The sequence below is a fragment of the Cydia strobilella genome, chromosome 3 (assembly GCF_947568885.1).
Source record: "Cydia strobilella chromosome 3, ilCydStro3.1, whole genome shotgun sequence".
Lineage (NCBI taxonomy): Eukaryota > Metazoa > Arthropoda > Insecta > Lepidoptera > Tortricidae > Cydia > Cydia strobilella.
Genome location: NC_086043.1, coordinates 6904940 through 6929484, shown reverse-complemented (window position 1 = coordinate 6929484; position 24545 = coordinate 6904940). Strand labels below are relative to the sequence as shown.

At 39.1% G+C, this 24545-nt stretch overlaps 1 protein-coding gene across 1 annotated transcript in view; it reads right to left on the bottom strand.

The window, feature by feature from the left end:
• LOC134755745 (protein patched) overlaps positions 1 to 24250 on the bottom strand; it is a 31571-nt gene extending 7321 nt beyond the window's left edge. The window contains exons 1-8 of the mRNA XM_063692293.1: positions 23857 to 24250; positions 12948 to 13140; positions 2680 to 2825; positions 2350 to 2561; positions 1959 to 2163; positions 513 to 782; positions 290 to 424; positions 53 to 182 (exon numbers count right to left, since the gene is read on the bottom strand). Of these exons, the coding sequence (XP_063548363.1) occupies positions 53 to 182; positions 290 to 424; positions 513 to 782; positions 1959 to 2163; positions 2350 to 2561; positions 2680 to 2825; positions 12948 to 13140; positions 23857 to 24009 (1444 nt within the window). The 5' untranslated portion in view covers positions 24010 to 24250. The remainder of the gene's footprint in view (positions 1 to 52; positions 183 to 289; positions 425 to 512; positions 783 to 1958; positions 2164 to 2349; positions 2562 to 2679; positions 2826 to 12947; positions 13141 to 23856) is intronic.
• Between the last annotated feature and the right edge of the window lie 295 nt (positions 24251 to 24545).

Below are 24545 nucleotides of genomic sequence, written 5' to 3'. Positions count from 1 at the left end.
ATGCTAGGGAAGTAATTGTGACAAAAAAACTCAAAATAAATAAAATGATCACCTAATAGGGCACAAAAGCCTAATCCAGCGGCAACTGACATGGAAAGCAGTAGCACTCCGGCAATGCCTACTCCTGCTTGAGAACGGACGGGATCCTGCCACTGCATCAACGTAACGGCAACATAAATTAACTGAAAATAATTGAAATCGAAATAAAACAAATGATTTTAAAGGAAACAAAATAAGGTAATGTTGTACATGCACGGTAATTTTGTTGTATGTATATGCAAAAGCTTACCATGATCATGTATCCTACAACAATGTTCTTAAGGGATAGTTCGGAGAATTTTCCTAGGATGTCGTTTAAAGTTGACGTGGAGAACGGATGAAAGGTGTACATAGGTGATACTGATGCTGCAGTTTTTCTCACTTCCTGTAATGTACAAAACGAAACATATTATTTATTTGTTGTTACATTGTGAAGTAAAAGTTTACGAGCTTGGTTTTGCGACAACACTTACAGTTGCAAACTTTCGTTGCCAGGCGTCGAGTATACTAGCGGCCTTCTCCTGGTTCCAGCCGACATGGTGCACCTTGTGGCTCTCGGACCAGTACTCAAACATCTCTCGCTCGCCCATCAGCTGCACGACGGACTGCAGCGCGCGCGCGCTGCGCAGCGCCGACGTGTTGTTGCGTGTCACCCCGCCCACTATCAGCTGCTCCGGCCAGTGCATGTACGCCGCTGCGAACCCGTAGCACCCGTTCGACAGCACAGCCGCCACGTCTGGAATCTAAACAACCAAAAACTTAAAATTCCCGACACATTGAAACGTATTCATTACCGGGCACAAGTGTCACCTGCTCCGGACGACATAGTTACGAACAAAGGGTGTCGCAAGATTTACGAGGTTTCCTTGGAACTGTACGTTTGTGTGTATCGGGTGGCGAGCATTATTGATAGTGTCATTGTGACGGCGATAGCGGCGGCAAACGAGGCCCATTGAAGCGTGTACAATGCGCCCGTATAATGCGGGGTCCGGCTGCGCGGGCGCAGGGAACAATGCGCGCCCGATCTGCGCCGCGGCCCTTCGCCGAACGTGGGTGGCGGCAACCTGCGCCGAGCCGACCTCACAAAAACGGGCCCTACCTACTCGACACATTCGACTGCGTTTCCAATGCACGAGCACTTCGATCGTCCATTTATAAAATATTGCACAACCGAATAAATGCCTCAATAAGTTAAAATTTTGCTTTAAGACATAATTCAGCGTTTCCACTTTCCGGACGATAATGTCATTATGCAGCGTTCAGTGTGTAATTAGCATCGGAACATAACTTTCTCGAATCGCGACTGCAGCGAGCGACGGCGACGCGCCGGCAGGTAGCCGCCATCTGCCGTCGGCGACCGCTTTCATCCCGTCTTATTACCGTTTCCAAAAATACTTTATTATATGTATTATGAAAAGTATTTAAGGTTTATGCGTTTGACTCGATAAAGTTATTTTATTTGTCGTGATTCTACGTGTTTTATTTATGCGCCAGTAAAACCGTCGTAAATTGAAGTCTTCATAAAAGGACCGGGAGTTGTCGTAATAGGCCCTAATGTGGGTCTCATGGTCTCACGGTGGCGTAACAAATCACTCCGTACGGAGTTTGATCTCATTCATATTTAAGGTTTACAAAAAAGGAGATTTTAGAGTAACGAAAATGTCACATTCTTGTTGAATAAACAGGTTGCTGGAAAACCTTGACGGAACTACATATATAAAATACCATTTATACATTGTTGTATATATTTTGTGCAATAAAGCTTAAATAAGAAAATAAAATACCTATGAGAAATTTTAGATACTTTTTTTTTCAAATAGCCTTAGTCTTAAGCTAGCACAAAATACATTATATGGATACTATTTGTCATTATTTGATGTATTACCACATATATACAAAGTGAAAGTACAGATAAGTACCTGGCCGTTTTTGTTGGGTGCAGTGTGTGGACAGTGCGTGTCGGTGGGGTCCAGGCACGGCTTCTTCATGTAGGCGGACGTGATACCAGCTCTCTTCATGTACGCCTCCATCGTGCTCAGCGGGAACTGGATCTTCAGTCCTTTTACTTCTTCTAACACCTCTTGTGGGTTTAGCTGCGTCCATTTTAGTTTGTGTTGAAGAAAACTGGAAATACAATGTTGATTGTAAGTCAACGTAGTTGAAAAAGATATGATTCGTACTATAACTCATTAAATACGGTTTCTATAAATGTTTTGCTGCTTGTAGCTAAACAGTATGTGGGTCACCTTAGATCAGACGTACTTACTACATCATAACAATACTATTAAGATTATTAAAAAAATTACTTACGGTACAGATATCGGATAATCCGGGCCTAGCAATTGGGAACCTTCCCAAAAACAATCAAGTGGCGTGATAATGGCGCACGGGATGATGTTTTCGAAGATCTTTTCTATGTGATACTCCTCGAAATCAGGTATACTCGGACTGTAGCACAGGTCTTTGAGCCTCCACTCAGTGTCATACATATGAACCGTTACCCTAGTTGCTGCCTTAACCACCTGTAAACATAAATATTAAAACTTAAGTAACTGAACAGTTAAAAGACCTAACATTGAATGATATGAATTAAACTTACAATTCTTAATTAAAAATAGGTATTTAAGAAAGCTTAATTACCTCTAGATGATCAAGGAGTGCTTTCGCGTGAAGTAGTGACGCATCCGGGTCTTTAGCAGTCTGGATGATTAGCTGATGCGTTGAAGAATCTGTTTCGCCCAAGGCCTTAGCGATATACTTCAGTTCCGCTTCTAATCTGCCACCCTCTGAAGCAAAACAATAAAATTGTAAGAACAATGTGCAAATTAGTTTAAATCATTATATTATACACGCCGGTGAGCTTATCTACACCTCGGCAAAGCATTATGCCGACAAGTTAACATATAGAATGCACTACCACAAAAAAAATAAGAACTTAATTAAAATGCAATCTAGTTTACATTGAAGCATTTTTTCTTTATCGTAAAACGACACAAGTGTCGAATGCCGTGAGCCGTAGCCCATTAATATAAATCGTCTTTTTTAATGCGATAGTCGTTACAGGCACAGACAACTTAATTTGGTTGTTCGTGAGTTGTCACAACTTAATGTTGGTAAAGTAAGAAATAATGCGCAGCGGATACCTATCTCTATCTTTTTATTTGCATACGGGTTAAATGAAACATCTACACGACAATAAATAGGTTTTTTACTTAGTCATTATATGTGCACGATGTTGCCATTTCTCATTGGATATCTGTGGGATCGACAAAAAATGTTTCTAATTTTAGGTATCCCATCAGCACCCACGGCTTATTGGTGAGTGTCGACTGTCGACACATTTGTCAGGGAAGGCAGCCGCGATAGTTAGCGCTCCGCTCGTGATTTATCTACACGTGGGGACTGCTATCGGGTCCACGCCTTCGCACCACTTACATGGCATCCTCGGCGTTAATTAAACTGAGTGAAATTCAACCCAACTAGTGAAACCGTCACTGGTTTAAAGAAGTTATAGATTATCTAAAATTAGAAACTTCACTCCTTGTTCCCACTTTATTCCTCCCTGTACAGTATGGAGGGCCTACCGCCATCCACAATCATCGAAAAATCGAAAACCTCCCTCCGGTGTAGGATGACCTACAAAACAATGCACATGTGATATTATTTCAGCTTTGTCTCTCAGTCACCCATATAATATACACCTATCAAATATGGGCTAATATTACAATATTTTTTTTTAACTTCAAAGTAAGAAATTACAAATTTAACTACTTACAGACAGCCTACAGACAGTCTTAACTCTGATAGATTGTACGCTAAGTATGGTCTTATTTCTATTACATTTATATTATTACTATTTATTTAACACGTATAATATGTTATATATAATATGATGTTTAACTTAAATATTAAGGCAGTGCTGTTTTAGCATTATTTTAATTTTATGGGGCTTAACCTCTCTCTCTTATATGTATAACGCCGTCTTCGCTTACTATTAAAGTTGCATAATTTATGTTACACCATTATAGAGAAACGTTGTACTAAACACAAAACAAAAAATCCTTAACAAATATAGGTAACAAGGATATTAGGGTTAAAGAATACCTATTTTATGGTCAGTTTTTTTCTTGTGCAAAATAAGCGATCATAAATAATTCAAGCAAAGGCGTCAGGCACATACTAGTACCAAAGATAGATATAACTCCGTAATAGATGGATACAGTCTAAGGAAAAAACGTGCCTCGAAAATCAAGAAAATTTGATTCTCGTTCAGAGGGCGCCACTAGCTTTGGCCTACTGTCGTATAGATGGCGTTGCCGGTTTCGGTTGTTATTTAACAATTTTAACGCATATCAGTGAAAGAACATGGGTCAAAATCATAAAAATAATTTTATTAATGCAAATAAAAAAAAAAATATCCATATTTAAATACATTTTATCGTATTTTTATAAATCTTCATTTTTAGTTTTAAAGTGTGTCGACAGATGGCAGTGAATTTACTGGGGTTACAAAATTTACTATGACAGTACCGCTCTAGTATAAGTTACTCTATGCTAGTACAACCCAATATTTAGGCTGGTAAAAGTACAGACGTCTTCATAACAAGTCAATTAATTATCTTTAATTGAAGGCAGGTGCTTTTAAAATACGCACAGCAGGTAAGCTAAAATTGGGCATCAAAAAAATTGTAGGTGGTTTGGTAACGTCCATATAGAGGACCATGCAAAAAAGGAGTAAAAGTCAGACAAATATAGAGCGTATTTTAAGCCTATAAGAATTTAGAGAATTTGTATATAGGTGGTTTGCATTATTGGGACGAGAATTCGTTCCCAATTAACACCCAGCCATTGATTTATAGGTCGTTTTGTCACATTTTGGCCTGAACTAAATTAGGTGTGAGAAACGTAAAAATAAAATCTGACTTGCGATTCTGTACAAACTTGTTTTCAAAGTGTGGGTTGTTTACGTTACACTAGGTATACAGCGTAACTATTTTCACGACGCGCGTATCTTGTTTGGGGAAGAGTTACAAAGAATAGCAGTTGGCGCGTGTAACTGTCTCATGCATACATTCTCGTCGGATCTGCAAGCGCAGGCAAAGAAGTTCTTGAAAAAAACAGCGTAACATGGCACCGAAATCCTAAAGAACTAATTTGTAGATTCCCCTGAGTGGCCTGAGTCTTAGACTCGCCTCGACGGTAAGCGACCGGAATGATACCCCTGTGTAACGCCCTCGCTTCACACGGCGAACGCTTTTTATTTTGGTCGCTAATTTATAGGATGATGCCACGAGCGTTCAACCGATCGCAGCAGTCGACGGCTTAACGAGAACTTGTGATAACCATTTTTAGACTTCCTTCTTTATTTTGTGTCAACTTAAGTATGATATTTTTAACGACGCGCCGGGTGTACCTAATTTACAAATTGACGACAGGTGACAATGACACTTTATTTACCTATAACCAATATCAAGCAAGACTTCATGAAACTTTTCGTATTCAATGTATTAACATTAGTAAAGTTGTACGTATGTACTCGTTTTTATAACGTCACCAGTTACGTCAAAAAGTTAATTATATTGATCATAATTGTTGGGGTAGTGAAAACCAACTTGAGAGAATAGTTCAAGTTATTATTTTATAACTGAATGAAACATATAATTACCTAAGTCCTCACTCAAATAAATCAGGCCCCAATTGATCATCTGTCATATATATATATGTCATGACAAATTCGGTCGCGGTCGTTTGCAAAACACTTTGTATGGAAATTAGCTTTACATTTTACAAAAAGTTGATGAAGACAGCCTGGTGTGCCGGAGTTTTTTTGCTTATCTGTGATTAAAACATTAGTGAGGACCGCACTATGTCCTACTGCCTTTTTTTGTTATAAGGTCCATTCCATGATAGGTACGTAAACTAGGGAACTTAAGAATTATATTGATTTAATCTTTAATGATTTTCGCACACTGTTTAATCAAAATAACAAAACGGGGATTAAATCACGTACCTACGTTTCAAATAATAATATATCATTTATGAGTCTTCTTGCTCCTGCTTCTGCTGCTAGGCTTCTTGTACCATTTTGATACTCGTAATCACAAATAGTATAAGCCTGGTTTAAACATAAGACCTTAGGTACTTCACTTTAGACTGCAGTTACGAGTATAAGTTATGTATATAACGAATTGTTATCAATCTCTGTTATCCTTGACCCTGCCACGCAAAACCGTTGACACAGGCCAACGTAACGTAATGGCTGTTTAAGTGTAAGGCAGGGGCGCTCAACCTGCGGCGTGCTTCGTGCCTAAACATAGCTCACTCGCCGGATATTGAGGATTATCATAAAGCAAGTGGAATGGGATCGGCGCCCGCACAGGGCGCCTCTATTTTAACACCTACCGGAGTCGTGGGCGCAAATTACGACGCCAACGTAACTCTAGCTCGTTGGAAAGCGTGGAGATTGATTTAAGTATCGGATTGGTGACACTATTAATATCGATCACGTTTCAAATTAAACTAAATGGTTTGTGGGGTGCAGGAAGTGGTAGAACATGTTGCGAAAACTTTTTATTAAAGCGGATAAAGCCTTTTATAAGTTAAATACTTCAATTTACCAACTCATGCCGCAATAAATTGAGATGTCAACCGTTGTATGATTACGGGGTATAGTGTAGTGAGAGGCAGACGATTTAAGATCACGCGAGGCTATGGCAACACACAACCTTATTTTACTGCGACACGACTTTTCTGATTCTTTAACTGCCATGGCACAATTTATGCAGTACATATTCATACTCAGTATCATTTCCTTCATCACGCAATACAGGAAACAGTGCATAAAGCGACAGTTAATGACCGGGTTGCAGATCAGCACAATGTGTTATTCGCCGGATGATAAAACTGTTTGGATTGGCTTTGCAGGCTACGTGCCCGACCGGCGATAATGACGTTTTGTAGTGTGATCGATCACAGACGATACGATCGCAATGAATGACGTCCGTCACAAAGAATAGCACGGTGCGGGGAGCGGGGGGCGCTACGTACGCTCGCGCATGTTGTGTTGCGCGTGCGCGCCTGCGCGGCCACCCGCGCGCCTGTGCCCGGCCGCGGCCGGCCCGTGTGGTCCGGCCTTCCGCCCGCGCGCCCGGCCAGGCCCTCTATGCAAATTAGCCAGCGTAGACAACAGATGGATGGCGGAATAAACAAATCGCGTCCTTTGCGAGAGCGACGCCGGACCTGCGCCTATCCATAAAGGTACAGACGCTGGAGCACTCCATCCATGCTCCCTGATTGCAATTTAGAATCTGTTGCTTCCGTAATTAATACGTTCGTACAATTGTTATTATACGGGGAGTTTAATAGTCATTTGCAAGTTATCATCATTCCGTAGACTGTGGTTGATGCAAGTCATGCAACTGACCCTTAGAATTTTCTCAAACTGCAGAACGAAAGATAAGAATGTCTCAAGTGAAAGCTAAGGAATGTGTCTCTCGAAAGTGTTCGTCAATTAATGGTGTAGAACGAAATAAGATCAGGGTCGCCAAATAGGTAAAACAGACTGGACAAGACAGTTATTTCTCTAAGTCTTATTATTTTGTAAATATGCTACAGCAGTTTCATAAGAAACCGACAATAAATTACCTATATAGGAAGGGGTGAAGCTGATGATGTCAGAAAAACTAACATCATTAATGCCTTAATCTTATTCAATTATGAGTTGTGCAAATGGTGTTGGACCGCGTCCTTAATTATCTACCTGCTATAGAATACCGTAAGTCCCGTCACGTTCCGCACATAATACTCACTCTCCACGGTGGGTATGCCATCTCGAGCTTGACGCGCCCGCTGCGTCCTCGATTGAGCCATCACGCTCGGCCCGAGCTCGCAAAAGAACGAATTCCGATTAGGACAGGAGCGAAGCGTAAAGGCGAGTGTGGAACAGACCGCGTCACAGCACGACGTCTTCACACAAAAGCGGCCGGACAATCGGATACCTCGTTTTTTGTGAGTCAATAGAAATGTTATACATTTTTTTAGTTTTATCATTGGTCGTAATTTCACGTGGGTATATTTACGGGCGGCCGCGGGCCACCTAATTAAGTTGTTAAGCGACTCCGAACTCCGAGGCCTTCGGCATTGTTTAACGGAGGCTTTGTTCCGCGATAAGGCCCTCAATATGTGTTGTTTGAACGGTAGCAAAGACTTAATATAAATGATGTCTAAGATATTATTTAGGCGAACGGTATGAATGGGCTATATTTTCTACTGCATCGCTTGTGAATTAATTACTAGCCAGAGGCTATAAAATATCCGATGGTCACATTTTATACAGTCATTGTAAACCAATATGTAATATAACTAATATGAAATGAAATAGGTCATCGACTCTAGCTAGTATACCTTGATGTTACTTTGCATTTCATTTAACGTTTGCCTAATTATAGGGTATGAATTTCAACTTTGTTAATGTATGTTATGTATCATAAAACACTGTTAGACCACCCAGATACAAAGTATTTGGGCAATAAATATACCGGTTGTTAACTATCAGTCGTGTTCAAGGACAGTCTCCGAGTCAGATCTATTGAGACTTGTAAGCGATTGTAAATAATACTATAGAAACAAAGCTTTTGTTTGTTGCTTATGTTTATGACAATGAAGAGTTGTTTTCCTAATTATGTTTTTACTACAAAAGCCCCTTATCGTCTGCTGTACACTTTAAAAGCTTATATTGAGAGAAGGCCTTTGCCTTTGCAAGTCAATATCGATTCTGTTACAGCTGCCCAACAGTTTAGTATTCAACTGTAGACACCGCTACAGATGCTACATGTGCTACGACGTAGCACATGTAGCATCTGTTGTGTAGGCAGTGGCACAGAAAACATAACAATAAAAATCAAAGTGCGAGTTAAAAATATAATTATTAATTATATATTATCATGAGTGTGAATGACCTACATTATATGAATATCAGAGGAATAGATGTTAGTACATTTTGTAGCCACAGTAAATCACTGCCATCTATCGACACACGATTTAAACTAAAAATAAAATTATCAAAAATTTTATTTACCTATATATATGGATAAATTATTTTTTTACTGCATTAATTATTTTTATATGATTTTGAGTTTTGACTTCAATGCCATCTATACGAGAGTAGGCCAAAAGTAGTGGCGCCATCTGATCGCGACATCAAATTTTCTTGATTTTCGAGGCACGTTTTTCCCTTAATTTTCCTTAATTTCCTTAATTTAATTATGTATTTATTTATTTTTAATAACAGTAAAAACATTCACAGCCCTAATTTTGTACAAAAGTGATCAATTCAATATACCTATACCTACTTAAATTACCAATCAATGCTGATTTGCATGCTCGTGACATTCGTGACCCCTCTTGGTGGAAATGCCTTGTGCACTTGGTATTCGAAAAGTATACCAATAGGTAATAAGTAATTAGACATGTGCGCCGCGCCGGCGCGCCGCCGCCGCCGCCGATAAATGATCGGCGTGAAATCAGCGTGACCTTGAGTGTTGTTAAATAGCTATTCCTAGTTGGTATTTGGATTACAATATGGATTTTTTTGTATTACAGTTGTCAACTATACATCAATTACTAATTAAATGAAACAGAATAGCCAGTTGAACAAACTATTGGACACACCAATTAAAGTAAGTGAGTAATTCTAAGTATTCACCGTCAAGAAAGATGAGGGAGCGATAATATGAAGTAGGATTTTTTCCTGTTAATTGTGAATTCAAATACGAAGGCAGAATGCTCCGTCATGAAAATACTTAAAACAATTAGTTAGGCAACGAAAACACATGGCTCTCGAGACCCTGAGATTCATTAAAAAAGTCGTGTGCCAAAAATTTCGAGAAACAGAAAGAAAATATATTCCTGTCACTCGTTGCTATGGTTACAGTCACCAATTAACCTAACATTTTTCTATTATTTATAAGCCCTTTCCATTATTTCTAACAAGAATGATAATATGACTTGGTACAAAAGGTCTTGTAACAAACTGTGCTATTGTCGCCTGTCTGACGGGAATAACAACAAGAAATCAAGTTATTATACCTATCCTATATTATTCATTTACAAAAAAAAATACTCACAGCCTATTGAAAACTACGAGTATACTTAGTTCACTGGAATCACTAACCAGCAACCTGGATTGATCAAATTTTCAAGAAAAACAACAAATTAATAATTTGTCTTAAGAAACCTGAAAGTCAAGGTCACGCCGATTTCACGCCGAAAATACGCCGCCGCCGCCAATTTTTTGGCAAACGCCGCCACCGATCATTTTTTAATCGGCGCACACGTCTATAAGTAATTAATAGTTGTGTCTACTTCAGCCCAGACTAAATGACAATAAAATTCAAACTGAGCTGATAAAAATAATGTTCATAACATAATAATCATAATATTCCAAGAACAAGTTAAATTATTTTCTATGAAAATATTATAATTTGTGTTTATTTCGGTTTATAATCATAATATTGGTACTATTTTGCATACCTACCTACCAAGAAAATCGTGAAACAACAAAGTAGTACAATGAACTGAATTAATGGCTAAATAACAATGAATCAGTTATATGGCAGATAAAACTTAAAATATTCATTTATGCAAACCCAGAATGCCACTATCTACCAATAGCTCGCCAAACGAAAACAAAAAACCGGACTTCTGCGAGTCGGACTCGCCCACCGAGGGTTCCGTACTTTTTAGTATTTGTTGTTGTAGCGGCAACAGAAATACATCATCTGTGAAAATTTTAACTGTCTAGCTATCACGTTTCATGAGATACAGCCTGGTGACAGACAGACGGACAGAGTCCCGTTGGGTACGGAACCCTAAAAACTGCCAAATATTTAAAGGAGATATTCTATACACTTTTTCGCTAAGATCATAACCTTTTTCAGGCTTCCGTAATCCGTACCCAAAGAGTAAAAACGGGACCCTATTACTAAGACACATAATAAGTAATAGTATTTTCAAACTAAGACTCCACTGTCCGTCTGTCTGTATGTCTGTCACCAGGCTGTATCTCAAGCACCGTTATAGCTAGACAGTTGAAATTTTCACAGATAATGTATTTCTGTTGCCGCTATATATAGGTATTTGTAATATGGGCCTTGTTGCCTGATTTAAATTTTAGATAAATAAAATAACAATAAATACTTAAAACCCTCGGTGGACGACCGACTCGCACTCATCCGGTTTTTTAACTCAGAAGGATCAGTGACAGGTAGGTACTTAAAATAATTAAAGTTACAAACAACTCGGTCAGTTCGTACCTAATTGAAGACACAATGTTGCTAAGTATCGTGTCATCAAATCTGCACGCACCGGCTCATTTGAATATAATGGATCCGCCGATAATTTAATTCATTCAATAATCGCCGCCAAAAGAATAATGAATGACAAGTTCTTATAGACACGACAAAAACGTGACGCGCTGGCTTCCGCAGCGACTTAATACATTTTTCTGTGAAACATGTCATGAAAGAAAAAAACTATACTTATTTATTTTTATTTGTAGCTTAAACCTCAAAAAAATGCAAATCTAAATGTTCGCGTTAACTAGCAAATGTATTGGAATTAGGAATGTCATCGACAGTGTGCCTATTGGTTAGCACGCACTTCTGATAATGTGAGCAGAATTTCACACATGTCACGGGTCTTTCAGTTTCAATCTAAATTAAACCCAGGTACCGATACCGTACCAGGCACTATTCTCGCAATGGTGACATTAAATTGTCATTTTTAGGGTTCCATACCCAAAGGGTAAAACGGGACCCTATTATTAAGACTTCGCTCTGTATGTCTGTCTGTCTGTCCGTCTGTCTGTCTGTCTGTCTGTCTGTCTGTCTGTCTGTCCGTCTGTCCGTCTGTCACCAGCCTGTATCTCATAAATCGTGATAGCTAGACGGTTGAAATTTTCACAGATGAAGATGATGTATTTTTTGTTTTTGACGACCGGTCTGGCCTAGTGGGTAGTGACCCTGCCTGTGAAGCCGATGGTCCTGGGTTCGAATCCCGGTAAGGGCATTTATTTGTGTGATGAGCACAGATATTTGTTCCTGAGTCATGGGTGTTTTCTATGTATTTAAGTATTTATATATTATATATATCGTTGTCTGAGTACCCATAACACAAGCCTCCTTGGGCTTACCGTGGGACTTAAGCGGCGGGCTTCTATGTTTTTGCCGTTGCAGCGGACGTTTAAAATGTAATTTGGATGTTGATGGATGCATTAATTAATATTGGATGTTAATTGATGCATTTATATTCGAGGGGCAGCAGTATGCGACGCACGTCGACGGAAGCGGGCAGGCCGCCGCTGTTGGTATTCCTCCGATGCACATTGCGCCACTGCGCTTATCTTGATGTCTATGGTTTTTTGATCGTTCGTACTTTTGGAGAATAAAGTTATCGTGCCGGCAGGTGCGTTGGCGTTTTATTGGCAAGTGCGTATCACACAATGCGTTTTGTAGGTAAGTAGAATGTAATCCTTGGTATTTTCAACTACGGCGAATGCAAAACAATTTTTGTTCGTTAGATGCTAATAAATAATAGGTAATATCACAACGGACGTTATCAGATAAAAAAGTCGATATTAAAAATCGTTTCCAAAATCCAAAATAATTACTAAGAAGTCAACTGGTCTTATTGTATTTAACTTTGATACCTCAAAATGTTAGGTAGGTAAATTCTGGAAACTAAGTTATTTCCTAAAAATAATGAAACGTGAAACATTACTCATACAATGTATGCAGGTCAAATGAAATGAACAGTTGAACACTAAGCAAATAAAAAATACATGAGTAATGTGTGAAATATTTGTTCGTTAGCCTTCCGAGTACTGGTTGTATAATTAATAGTTAAAATACCTTGAACCCAGAGCTGATCGACGCGCGAGTGTATCTGAGCAGACTTGAGGCCGACGCAGAAGGTGGAGAGCACTAGGATGGCCACGAAGAGCACCTTCCCCGCGTCGCCCTGCAGGAAGCACCCGAGCACGAACAGCTGCTCCTGCAGCCACGCGCGGATCCACAGCGACGTGCGACCGCCTTCGATGTTGCCCTGGAAATTAAACTACGTTCAATATTTGTTTTACATCGGCCAAATTCTAGTACATTACTACAGAGGCCGTAACTTATATTAATAAGGGGTTGCCAGCCGAATAGACTAGACGGCCGAACGTAGTGAGGCCGGATAGTTATGAGGCCGGCAACGCCTTTTCACGCCGAGGTATATACTGCTTTTCTCAAACATGCAATTAAATAATAATACAATGATGATGATGATGATTGTTTCATGTCGTAATGTAATAGGTTGTTCAGTGCGTGGAGTATCGAGGAGGAACAAAAATTTGATTATTTTTGCTCTACGACGCACGGTTTAGGAGATACAGCCTTATAAAGATAAAAAAACCGGCCAAGTGCGAGTCGGACTCGCGCACCGAGGGTTCCGTACTTTTTAGTATTTGTTGTTATAGCGGCAACAGAAATACATCATCTGTAAAAATTTCAACTGTCTAGCTATCACGGTTCATGAGATACAGCCTGGTGACAGACATACAGACGGACAGACGGAAGCGAAGTCTTAGTAATAGGGTCCCGTTTTTACCCTTTGGGTACGGAACCCTAAAACAGCTGTTTAGCCTGTTCGCATGTTTACATTAAAATTTTAAAAAAATTACTTCCCGGCCTAGGCCTTCAATTTCGTATGAAATTCCTTTACAGTTCTCTCGAGTTGCTCCGCCTGAAACGTGATACTTTGAAGCCTGTTATGACGCACGTAAGGACGACATTTCATTGCATGTTTGAGAAAAATACTTTCGCTGCTTTGAAAAGGCAAAGAGAGTATAAAGCCGCATACTAGACGCAAGCGGCGCGCGGCGCGGTGACCGGCAAATCAAGGCAAATTGCGCTTTTGCGCTCGACCAAAATTAAATGTATGAACGGCCTTGATTTGCCGCTCACCGCGTTCCTTGAGTCCAGTCCGACTCCGCGGCCTAACAAACGATCGAAGCGAGTTTGAAGCGTCCATACTACTTATTGTTCATGCAAATATGTACCTAATAGGCGACACATAACGTAGTGACAGACATTGTACTGCACTCCTATCTTATGAGATACATACTCGTACGTATATTATGTGGTGTTAAAATCAAGGTGAGTTGAATTAATGACCTAACCTAACCTAACGATCAATTTGCATTTCCTTTAGGGGTCATCCATTAATTACATCACACGTTTAGGGGGAGGGGGTCAAGAAAATGTGACATGTTGTGACGTCACATTAACTTAGTCCAATTATTTTATTCGCTGTGAAGTATTTTGCTGTATTTTGTTTGCTGTTTTGGGTTATAAAATTAATAATATTTCTTTCTCAAAAATATTTTGTTAAAATATTAATAATACTTCATTCGATTTGCCGATTCCATTGAAAAAATGTGACGTCACACCAGAGGGGAGGAGTTTGCCAAATGTGACCAAGTGTGACAAGGAGGGGGGGAGGGGTCAAAAAACCTCGAAATTCGTGTGACGTAATTAATGGATGAACCCTTATCAGCGTTACTGTGTTTGCACACATTCGTTATTTAGGCTGAAAGGTAACTTAAGAGTCAAGTTAACCCATTATAGACTGAGTTTTTTTGAGGTGTCCAATTTTTGTAATTTTTTAATATGTTCTTTATTAGAGCTTATGTTACGAAGTTTTAGTAATAAAAATTTTGTGAGACCTTTGGTTTTGAAAAAAAACGCTGGTACCATATGGGACCGCTAGGCACGTACTGAGGTATATATTTGGAAATACTATGAAATTAATAAGAGTACAAATATGTTTATATTATTTATTTAATAAATCAGCCTCTTCGGTTGCAACTTAATAACATACAGTACGTATGTTTTACTATATTTATTTAATAAATGAGCTTCCGAGACGTTACAAAAAAATAATTCAGGTACTTTACATGAAATTCGTAGTTGCATGCAGCACATAATCCTACATAACATTTCGAACATTTCAATCTCGACCGAGCCTGACAGTTCTCGTACGCAGACCTTCGTCGCTTCTGAGAAGGAATGAGAAGGTGGTTTCGACCATCGTGCCTTATGGCGTCACTGAACGGCTGTCAGTTCGGGAATATTTAGAAGTTGGTTGGTAAGAGGTAGGTTTTGATATCTGGTTAGATACGTTTGTGTTATTTGCCGACAAAAATCCAATTGACCAGCTGCACTTGCAGCTTGCTGCGGCCTCTTAGTCCCTTATCTTCTCCATCTTCTTGAACGGTACGGTTGAACGCGGTCGTGAGGACTGACGGAATACAACTTCGCATGCGGCGTTGAGTTGTCTGCCGTTCAAATTATTTATTAAAGCACCAGCATCTTCTTCGCCTGAATCTTCATCGGAAGCGATGGCGGGATCTGGAGGTTCAATTTTTTTTTCCTCAGCCTCAATGTCCTCATTATCCTCTAAAATTGCCAATGCCTCGTGTACGCAGTGTACAAAACATGACAAAACTTTATAAAAAACGATAAAATATGATTACTAAATAATACTGCATTTTGATCTTTCGATAAAATGTAAAATCACTATTGTTTATTACTAAAAACAATAAAACTACTTAACAGATAAAAAACGAAAGGTTGTTGAAAAAATCGCACGGGAATCGCCTAGCGATCCCGTACGGTACCAGTAACTTTAACACGCTGTAGTTATAATATTTATACCTACCGGCACTAGTTAAATAAATTAAACTAAAGCAATGTTACTAAATTAAACAATTTTGCAATAACATTCGTTATTTATCTGTTAGTAAACCAAATATTGTAACTTACTTGAACGGCGTAAACATTTTTCCGCGAAATTTGCGATGCACCTTCTTTGACATTCAATCACACGCGACTGATGTAAATAAGTACTGTTTTAGGTTAATAGTCGGCAGCGTTATGTCTCCTAGATCAACTTTCGCCAATAAAAGCCCGTCTTACGCGTCGCAATTTGGCCAATCACGCGAAAATAAAAGTCGTAAATTAATGGTACCATATGGGACCGCTAGTCTATAATGGGTTAAGACTAACCATACAAGTCACTAAGTTTCTAGTTAACCCTTAAATGCATGCTTTTTTCTTTTTGCCCGAAATGTATATATGTCACATAATTGTTTCCTGATTCTGGGAAATTGTTATTTGTGCAACAAGAGAGAAAAGTAGGTTTTTCTTGCGAGTGTTGATTTTGAGTCCCGAGTAAGCGAAAGATTATATAATTGAATCACGAGCGAAGCGAGTGATTTTAAGTTAGAATCTTGAGCGTAGCGAGGGACTCCAAAACACGAGATGTAAAATAATTTTACTCTCGTGTGACACATATAATTTTTCACCTCAGTAGTGAGAACATATTAAAGGTTAAAATGTATTTCGAATTTGTAATAGACCCTGAAGTATGAAGTGGCAGTTCATGTCCTTCACTAAATTAAAATTAAAAAAAGCTGCTTTGTTCACTCCCTGGAGTGACGAGGAGGCTTGTTCGAGCTGCTGAGGTGAAAAAAAATTAAAACATCGATTTTCACTGCTAAATGAGTGTTATAATTGACATAGGATAAATCATAATTTATGTAAATATACAATTATTGGTAAAACATATATCAAAAATCTTACTACTATTAGAAATTTACACTATTTGTAATATGGGTAGGTTTTTAATTAACTTAATTCTTTATTATAGAATATAGAATTTAAATATAAAATAATTGCTAACCCCGAAAAAAACCGCCAAAATTTTTAGTATGTAAAAATCATTTTCATTTATCATGCTCTGAAAGAGGGTCATTGTTGTTCTAAGATACGTTTCTGCACTAGAGCATTTTACGTTCCATGTACGATTTTTTTAATTTTTTTACTATAAGCAATTGAAATTTGGGTCTAATGGATTTGTTATACAATTTCAATTCTAATATTTAACTCCCCATTCCATAAATTGTTAATTCAAAGTACCCTCAAGAATTATTATAAAAACTTATACTTAGTCACGTTTTTAGAAAAAACACATGCTTTTTACTTTCCTCGTATTTGAAATAAAAGTAGTGTTTTACTAGGGTGAAAGGTATCATTTCATCCCTTGGTTAACAACCTACATACTATCTTTTCCAAACTTTCCGCCATTTCGTCTTGAAAACAGTTATTTCTTTTTAACTAAAATACTGCGCAAATTTGAATAAAACATCGGAAAGTGTATAAATTTACGATCAAAATAATTGTACATGACCAAATCGATTTTACTAGACTTATATTGACCGGGATATAGACCGTGATTACCTTTTGTATTGTTTTTGTAGTGAATATCGGGAGCTCAAAAACAATACAAAAGGTAATCACGGTCTATATCCCGGTCAATATAAGTCTAGTGAAACTAACCGTGAATCATTCAAAACTCAAACCGATTTTATTTAATTAATTTATGCACAAAATTATATGTTTTTGTTTGAATTTAAACTGTTGTGAGACGCACTAACATTAAATAATTTTACGGTTTAGACTTACTTGTTTTTAGTCAAATGCGTTTTGTTGTGTAGGCTGCATCCATCACTATGCATTTAAGGGTTAAGTACCTACCTATACTGATATTTTAGCCGAACGATCTTATGCGTCACGGAACCAAGATGCAAGTTTTTTATTCTGGTGATTAAATTTAAATGTTTCCTCAATATAGGTATCATTGGCGGTAGACGTAATAATACGTAAACATAAAATTTCCCGATGATTGTGATTAATGAGGCGATCCTGTGGCGCCTTGCAGGACTCCAGCCGAATACAGACCGCATATTCCTATTGCTAACCGGTGCCAGGCGTATTGAACGCTCAGACAGACAAGTATTTCCTTGATTTCGATGCTCTCGACCTATGTAACAGGTGTAACAACAGAACTATGCGTTACAAAAGGGTGCACTTATATTGGTTCGTCCGCGCGTTCGGTTCGCCTGAACGCAGTTAGCGATCGGAACAGCCCTGACCGCTTACTAATTACATAATAATAACTCAATCGGCGACGCCGGTGTTGAGCGGCCATTACGCCATCCGGCCTAATGGCCAGCTCGGTATCATCAACGTTTACGAAGAAAATTTTAAAATAAAAAAAACTGTACTGCGTTTTGTACAACAGATCAAACTGACAAGGATTCTAATATTGTTGTAAGTTTATTTTAATTCTTGGTAATAACAACTTTCTTTCTTCAGTATTCAATTGATTTTGAAGTCCTAAAGATTGATAAAAAGTTGTCACAATTATGTGGACAATTTTCAATATTATACCTACTTACCTACAGGTTTTTGGTCCTACAACGAACCTTTTGAATTGTTCTAAAAGACTGATATTAAAAAAAAACTACTGTTTCGTTATACAATTTCAGAAATTAGGAGCACCAATTTAAAACCATTATGTGTTTTAAATACGCTACAAAATTAGACTCAATTATCATGAATGAAGTGTCACGTCATAATGGCGGCGTTGTCATAACATGGGCGACCGCAAAGGCCAAGGCGAGGAGCAGAGGGCAATGCACACTCGCGTGACTCGAACAGCCCTCAAGCTCTTCTTGTATTCCTTCTGTACCAGTTCCGCAAACCCTAACATTATGTGTAGGCAAGTCTTATAAATACCTCTTGTTAAAGAGAGGTGCGCCCGAAGGCCACTCGGGTAACGGATTACTATTGAATCATACCTTATTAAATTACCCACATATAAACCGCGGGAACAGCGCCGCACCTCTCGCGAGAACGAAACGCGAACCTGACAGCACCAATTACACCATCGTTAGCGACTTGAGCGAATTCCGAGGCGTTTATTTTCAATCGGCGCTATGCGAGAAATGGGGAACGAGTTCGCTGAACTGTAGTACGCACAGTTAATGAAGTCAACATCAACAAATACGGCAATAATATTTTAATAGAAGATAGGTACATCGAGAGTCAGGACAGAACGGTCGATAGTGTGCGGGCGCAGTGAATGTCGAGCGCGCTGGGTGGGCGTGACGTCACGGCCGGAATGCGCCTGGGCCGGTGCCCCGCGCCCCGCGCCGCGCGGCCCACGTGGAACGTACGGAACTGCACCGACACTGCGCAGACCCTCCCTTCATTCAGGTACCAAATACGGCAACCCTAATGTACGACGCGAAACGCTCGTGGGATAGTAGCGTACTACTTACATTCTCCTGCCGAAAGCTAGTTGGCGTTGGCGCCAAATTAATGTATTCTGGAGAGTTAATCTTTGGGATATACATAGTTCCAATGCTTACGTAAGTGCTACTGAGTGGACAAGTTACTATAATCCATAAAACACAGGCGACATTGCGGTGCGCGGTACTTCCTGCAGATAAGGATTAAATTCCAGGAGCAAATATGTAACTAGAACTACTGATGACTTTGTATCTTAAAGATGTTCTAATATTAAAAGGATGAATATTACAAAAGCATCGTGCCATGAAGTTGAACTAAAAATATTTTTGTTACACTATAATTATACACTATTGAGTAAACAGAGCACTTTATCATCTCACAGGAAACCATTAAAAGATAATTTAAGAAGCGGTTGCCCAGTGACACGCTAGCCGCTTTTAAGTCTAGCCTTTCTTATCAAAGGTCAGCACTATTGTAATACCTAATTAAGCATCTACTTCAATAAACGTAATAACTTAAAAATGTATAATTTAAATTTCTAGTAGATATAGCCTTAATGAGCAAACATTCTGTAGCTAGTCAAATTTTAATGACAAACGACAATTACAAAACCTAGGACAACATAATATTCATTAGTCACAACTATTTTACATTTGTGACGATGTTTATGTATTATAATTTGTTGTTTGTTTACAACTACATCTCTGAAAGTAGCAATTATAATATTCTTTACAATATTCGCGTGTACTTTACGAACTGATATGTCCTTTTGCAATCACAACATGGCCTTCCCCAAAATTAATATTTGCGGCAGGTGCTTGGAGTCTCGTTTTTCTCGTTATCTTATATTTATTTATGTTTTGTTTAAATACAAAGTTCCCCAACATAGGATGATTTATCAATCATTCACGTCATGTGGCATGTTCGTGTATTAGTTTAGCAAGTGGCTTGGAGCGGAGGTTGATTGGCGCGATCTTTGACATCCGCTGGCATCAATCGAGTTGGCCGACACGGCGGGCTACGGCAGTGTTCCGGATCTGCATATAATGGGTCGTGAGTGTGGGCTCTATTATCCCATCAGAATGCACGAGGCATCGTGCGCTTAGTTGCTTCATAGTACTTACCATACCCTAAAAGGGCGTCGAGAATACAAGTGAGTTCCAGTTTTCCAAGGTTCTGGCTATATACAACCATTTCAAGAAACAAAGCGGTGCAGTAAATTACCTAAACATTTAACTCGGGGCCATACGACTACTCATTAGGAGCCATCAACGAACTTGCCAATAGGCGATAATGTGAATCTCACCCCACCCAACACACACGAGCATTGGTAATTTTTTCCTTTGTATATATTTATTTCGTTTGTAGTTGAAATCAGGGATGTTGCGGATGCCGATTTTTTGACATCCGCAGATGCGGATGCGGATTTTTAAAGATTCACATCCGCGGATGCGGATGTCGAGATTAGGAACATAAAAAACGTCAAATATTACTCTTTAGTAATTTTTATTTAAAAAAAAAAGGAAACTTTTAGTACAAGAAAGTTTAAACAAGAATACAGGTGCCCCACTATCGCATTACTATACTAAAGTCCAAATAAAACAAACTTTTTAACATCAGAAAAAAGGTAAACAATCTTGACGTCTGTTCATTAAAAGATATTGAAAAAAGCTTTTAAAAAATTAGTTAAGATTACTTATGAAAGCAAATGTAAAAGATCGTATATGATATGATTTATAATGGTAACATATTTGCTGTGACTTATTTTTCAAGTGATTTTTAATAAAAAGACTTCAAAATCGGTTACCTTCTTTCTAATGCTAAAAAAAAAGAACATAAAAACTTGGTTGCAATATTATGATTGGAAAAATCATCTCTTAAAATACATGGTACCATAATAACTATTCTGTTTATTATAAAGAAAATAACTAGGTACTATTAGCTTACTCCATTGGTGTAAGACACTTAAACAAGCGGAAGCTTTACGTGTCTGTCGTACAGTCGACTACAAAGAGATGTATCCACTTTTTCACTTTATTACAATGCAGTAAGGTGAAAAAGTGGATACATCTCTTTGTAGTCGACTGTACCTAGATAATTATGCGTATCAAGTTATAAATTACCTACAGCCGGAATAAAAAAAACTTAAATTTGTTAAATTAACATGTCGAACGCGGAAAACAAGTCAATATTCTTGAGAAAGTTGCCTAGTGGTGGGCAGCGTAACCGGTTTGAGCAGCATATGATAGTGACCTTATCAGTAACGCACTAGGTTACTAGTGAACCTGGCTGTAAAATTACGGAAATAAAAGACCACCAGTGGAAGTAATTTGGCCAGCTGGTGTGAAGCTACTGGCCCGGAAGCTGAGATATGAGGGTAACAGTCGACGATGTGCAATGAAGTGTGTACGCAGTCCCATGTCGCATGGAGCCGGTGGCCTAAACGGCTCACGTGGCGTCATCTGATACCTGAATTGCTTGTGGTTGTGGCAAACCCACATGCCGCAAACCTACTGTTTTTTATTGGACTCCATTACCTTATTAGTCGGATTATAAACGATACCAATTATCAACTGGCCTCTGCTAATTTCGACCGTGTAAATGTACATTTTAATAATCTTTATGATCTCCAAAACATTTTCACAGTGATTGGCTTCCTAAGGCCCAAAAACTAAATATCTGTTTTTAATATTTTTTGCAATACAACTTCTAAAACATGTAGGTATTACTTACCTAAATTACGAATTCATTCATGTGTAAAGTAAAGGATAATGGAATAACAACATGTTGGAGATAATTTTGTGTATATAAATTATACCGTACAAGACATTCATACAGCTAACGGTATATTTTTAACATTTTCCAGAACCCTTTAGTACAATCGGAATGGCCTGTTTCTCTGAATCTTGTACAATCTCAAAAAGTCTCCGGCGCAGCTGCTGACCGTCGCCGTGAATCGCTCAATGTTTGGACAAAGACAAAAGATCTGTGGGAAAACCGAGTGGGAAAGAGATAGAGTATAAATCGTAAGGAAAGAAAAGAAACTACTCCTTCCCCAAGCAAGAAAGGGATACACGATCGGAAACCACAAGATGTCTCAATTCCACGACGTAAGCTCTGTGCGGTCCGATCAGACAAGACTTTAAAACTGTAGAATCTTGCACAGCATTCTTTTTGTTTATGTTCGGTGAAGTTATAAAGAAGATATGATTCGGGTGGTATCGTTTTGTCAATAAAAAATTACTTTCGGATTTTTTTTTTAAACTGAGGTTACTCTACCATAAAAAAACAACACTGTATATTTATTTTAAGCGCACTTATATTTTAATCACGTTTCCACTATTACTTCGGCAAGAATTATATTTTTTGTCAAAATTGCCCACTGATAATAAGTTCCTTCTGGCTGCAACGATCATTAGCTCGGAGCTAAATAAAAATTTCTCTTCTAGTAGAGTAAGTATGGCATGGCATGCGCCGCGTTGATGTCTCTATCGTCGGCGCCCGCGCCGCGCCGGTGCGCGTGCGGCCCCCCTCCCGCGCCGCCCCTTCGCTGCGCCTTAATTGCTTCATCTTGCATACGATCGACCAACTTCCACGTACACTACATTATAGTTATAGCTCACCACGAATTACAGCTGTTTTTGTTTTGTTTCCCTATTACAAAAGTGGGCTTTAGTTTAAAGTTTATTCGTGCTGGTTTTTTTTGGGGTATTGAATTGATTCTGTTAAAGAGTACTGCCGCTATAGGTTTTAGTGTTATAGGAAAAAATTATATATTACGTCGTAATCGTATGTATCTTGATAAGTTTTATGATATGAAGTGATCGATCATGTAAGGGAAAATTATTTTTAAATTGAGAAAGATTTTGCACAGTCGCTACAGGGGTGTGGACCACCGCGGGGCGGCGTTTACTGCCTTCTAGGAAGGCGCTACCTTCCCCGAATCGTCCCGTAAGCAACGGCGGGACAATTTGTGTGCATAGTGCATACAAATAATTTCCTGGTTATTACGGAATGGGTATGTATCCATTTTTGGAGTTTTATTATACTGATTTAACCGTGGAGTACATAGAAGTACCTATGTACTTTAATTAAACATGTATCTTTTACTACCACGTCAGTGGCAAACAAGCATACGGCCCGCCCGATTGTAAGCAGTCACCGTTGCCTATGGACGCCTGCCACTATAAGGGTGTTACATGCGCGTTGCCGACCCTTTAAAATCCTGTACACTCCTTTTTTGAAGAACCGCATACTGAAACCCCTTTATATTATTGCAACATTTTAGTGGTATAAGTTAGCCATTTAATTTAGGTTGAAAAGGTATCGTCTAAGATTTTTTATTAATTTTACATTTTTGCTACCTACCTATACACTTTTTAGATCCCATTAAAAATAAATAGTATTATTTGATATTGACGTGATTAATGATTATTAATATTATTAAGGGATGTTATTTTAAAAACTGCGGTTTAAATGGTAAATCGACTAACCACTAGACGGCGCTACGCTAGCGCTGCCGCGTTCCTTGACCATTGACATTCACAGAAAAACAATCACACGTGGTACAATATGACGGTAAGTTGTCTGCACGGTAATGCTCATGTTGTTGACGGTGTACCTTTTCAAGTTCTGAGAGAGCTAGTGCTGCATCAACCCAGCTAGTGCGGATATACAGATCGGCGCTGTGGCGCGCCTCGGCCGCGGAGGGGCTCTCACGCGTAGCAGGCACTATCCGAGGATTCGAAGGAGCCTCGGAATCGGGAGCCACCATGATCTCGGGGCCAGGCTTGTCACCAGTATCCTCATGAAGACGGCCGGAGTCCGTCTGGCGGCACACGCTGTCATATCACTCGCCGCCACATAACCATACACTTGTACACCGTAATTCGTCACTTTTATCTAGCACTGTACGGTTCGAAACATGGAACGGCACCGAGTTTCGTTACAATAGTAACGCACGCAACACACACGTGTAGACACTAGCGCGAGTCGAGCAACACTGACTATTTGTTGAGCCGCCATCATGATTCTGTAGGTTATGTTGCCGTTCTGGAGAACGAAAGCGAACGAGCGGAGGCGGAAACGCCCGAACCACTCGCTTGGGGACCACACACGTAATAGAGCTATCTCGCTCGCGCACTGAAGGGGTGGGAGGCTGGGAGAGAGGAGCAGAGGGTGGATGAAAAATAAACAGCTCTGACTGTCGACGGATCATTAACTGAAAATGCGGCAATCAACAACAGGCCCCGGTTAGAGAAAGTAATTAAACATTTTAATTTGATGACTAAATTTGTAGTTGTCAAATAC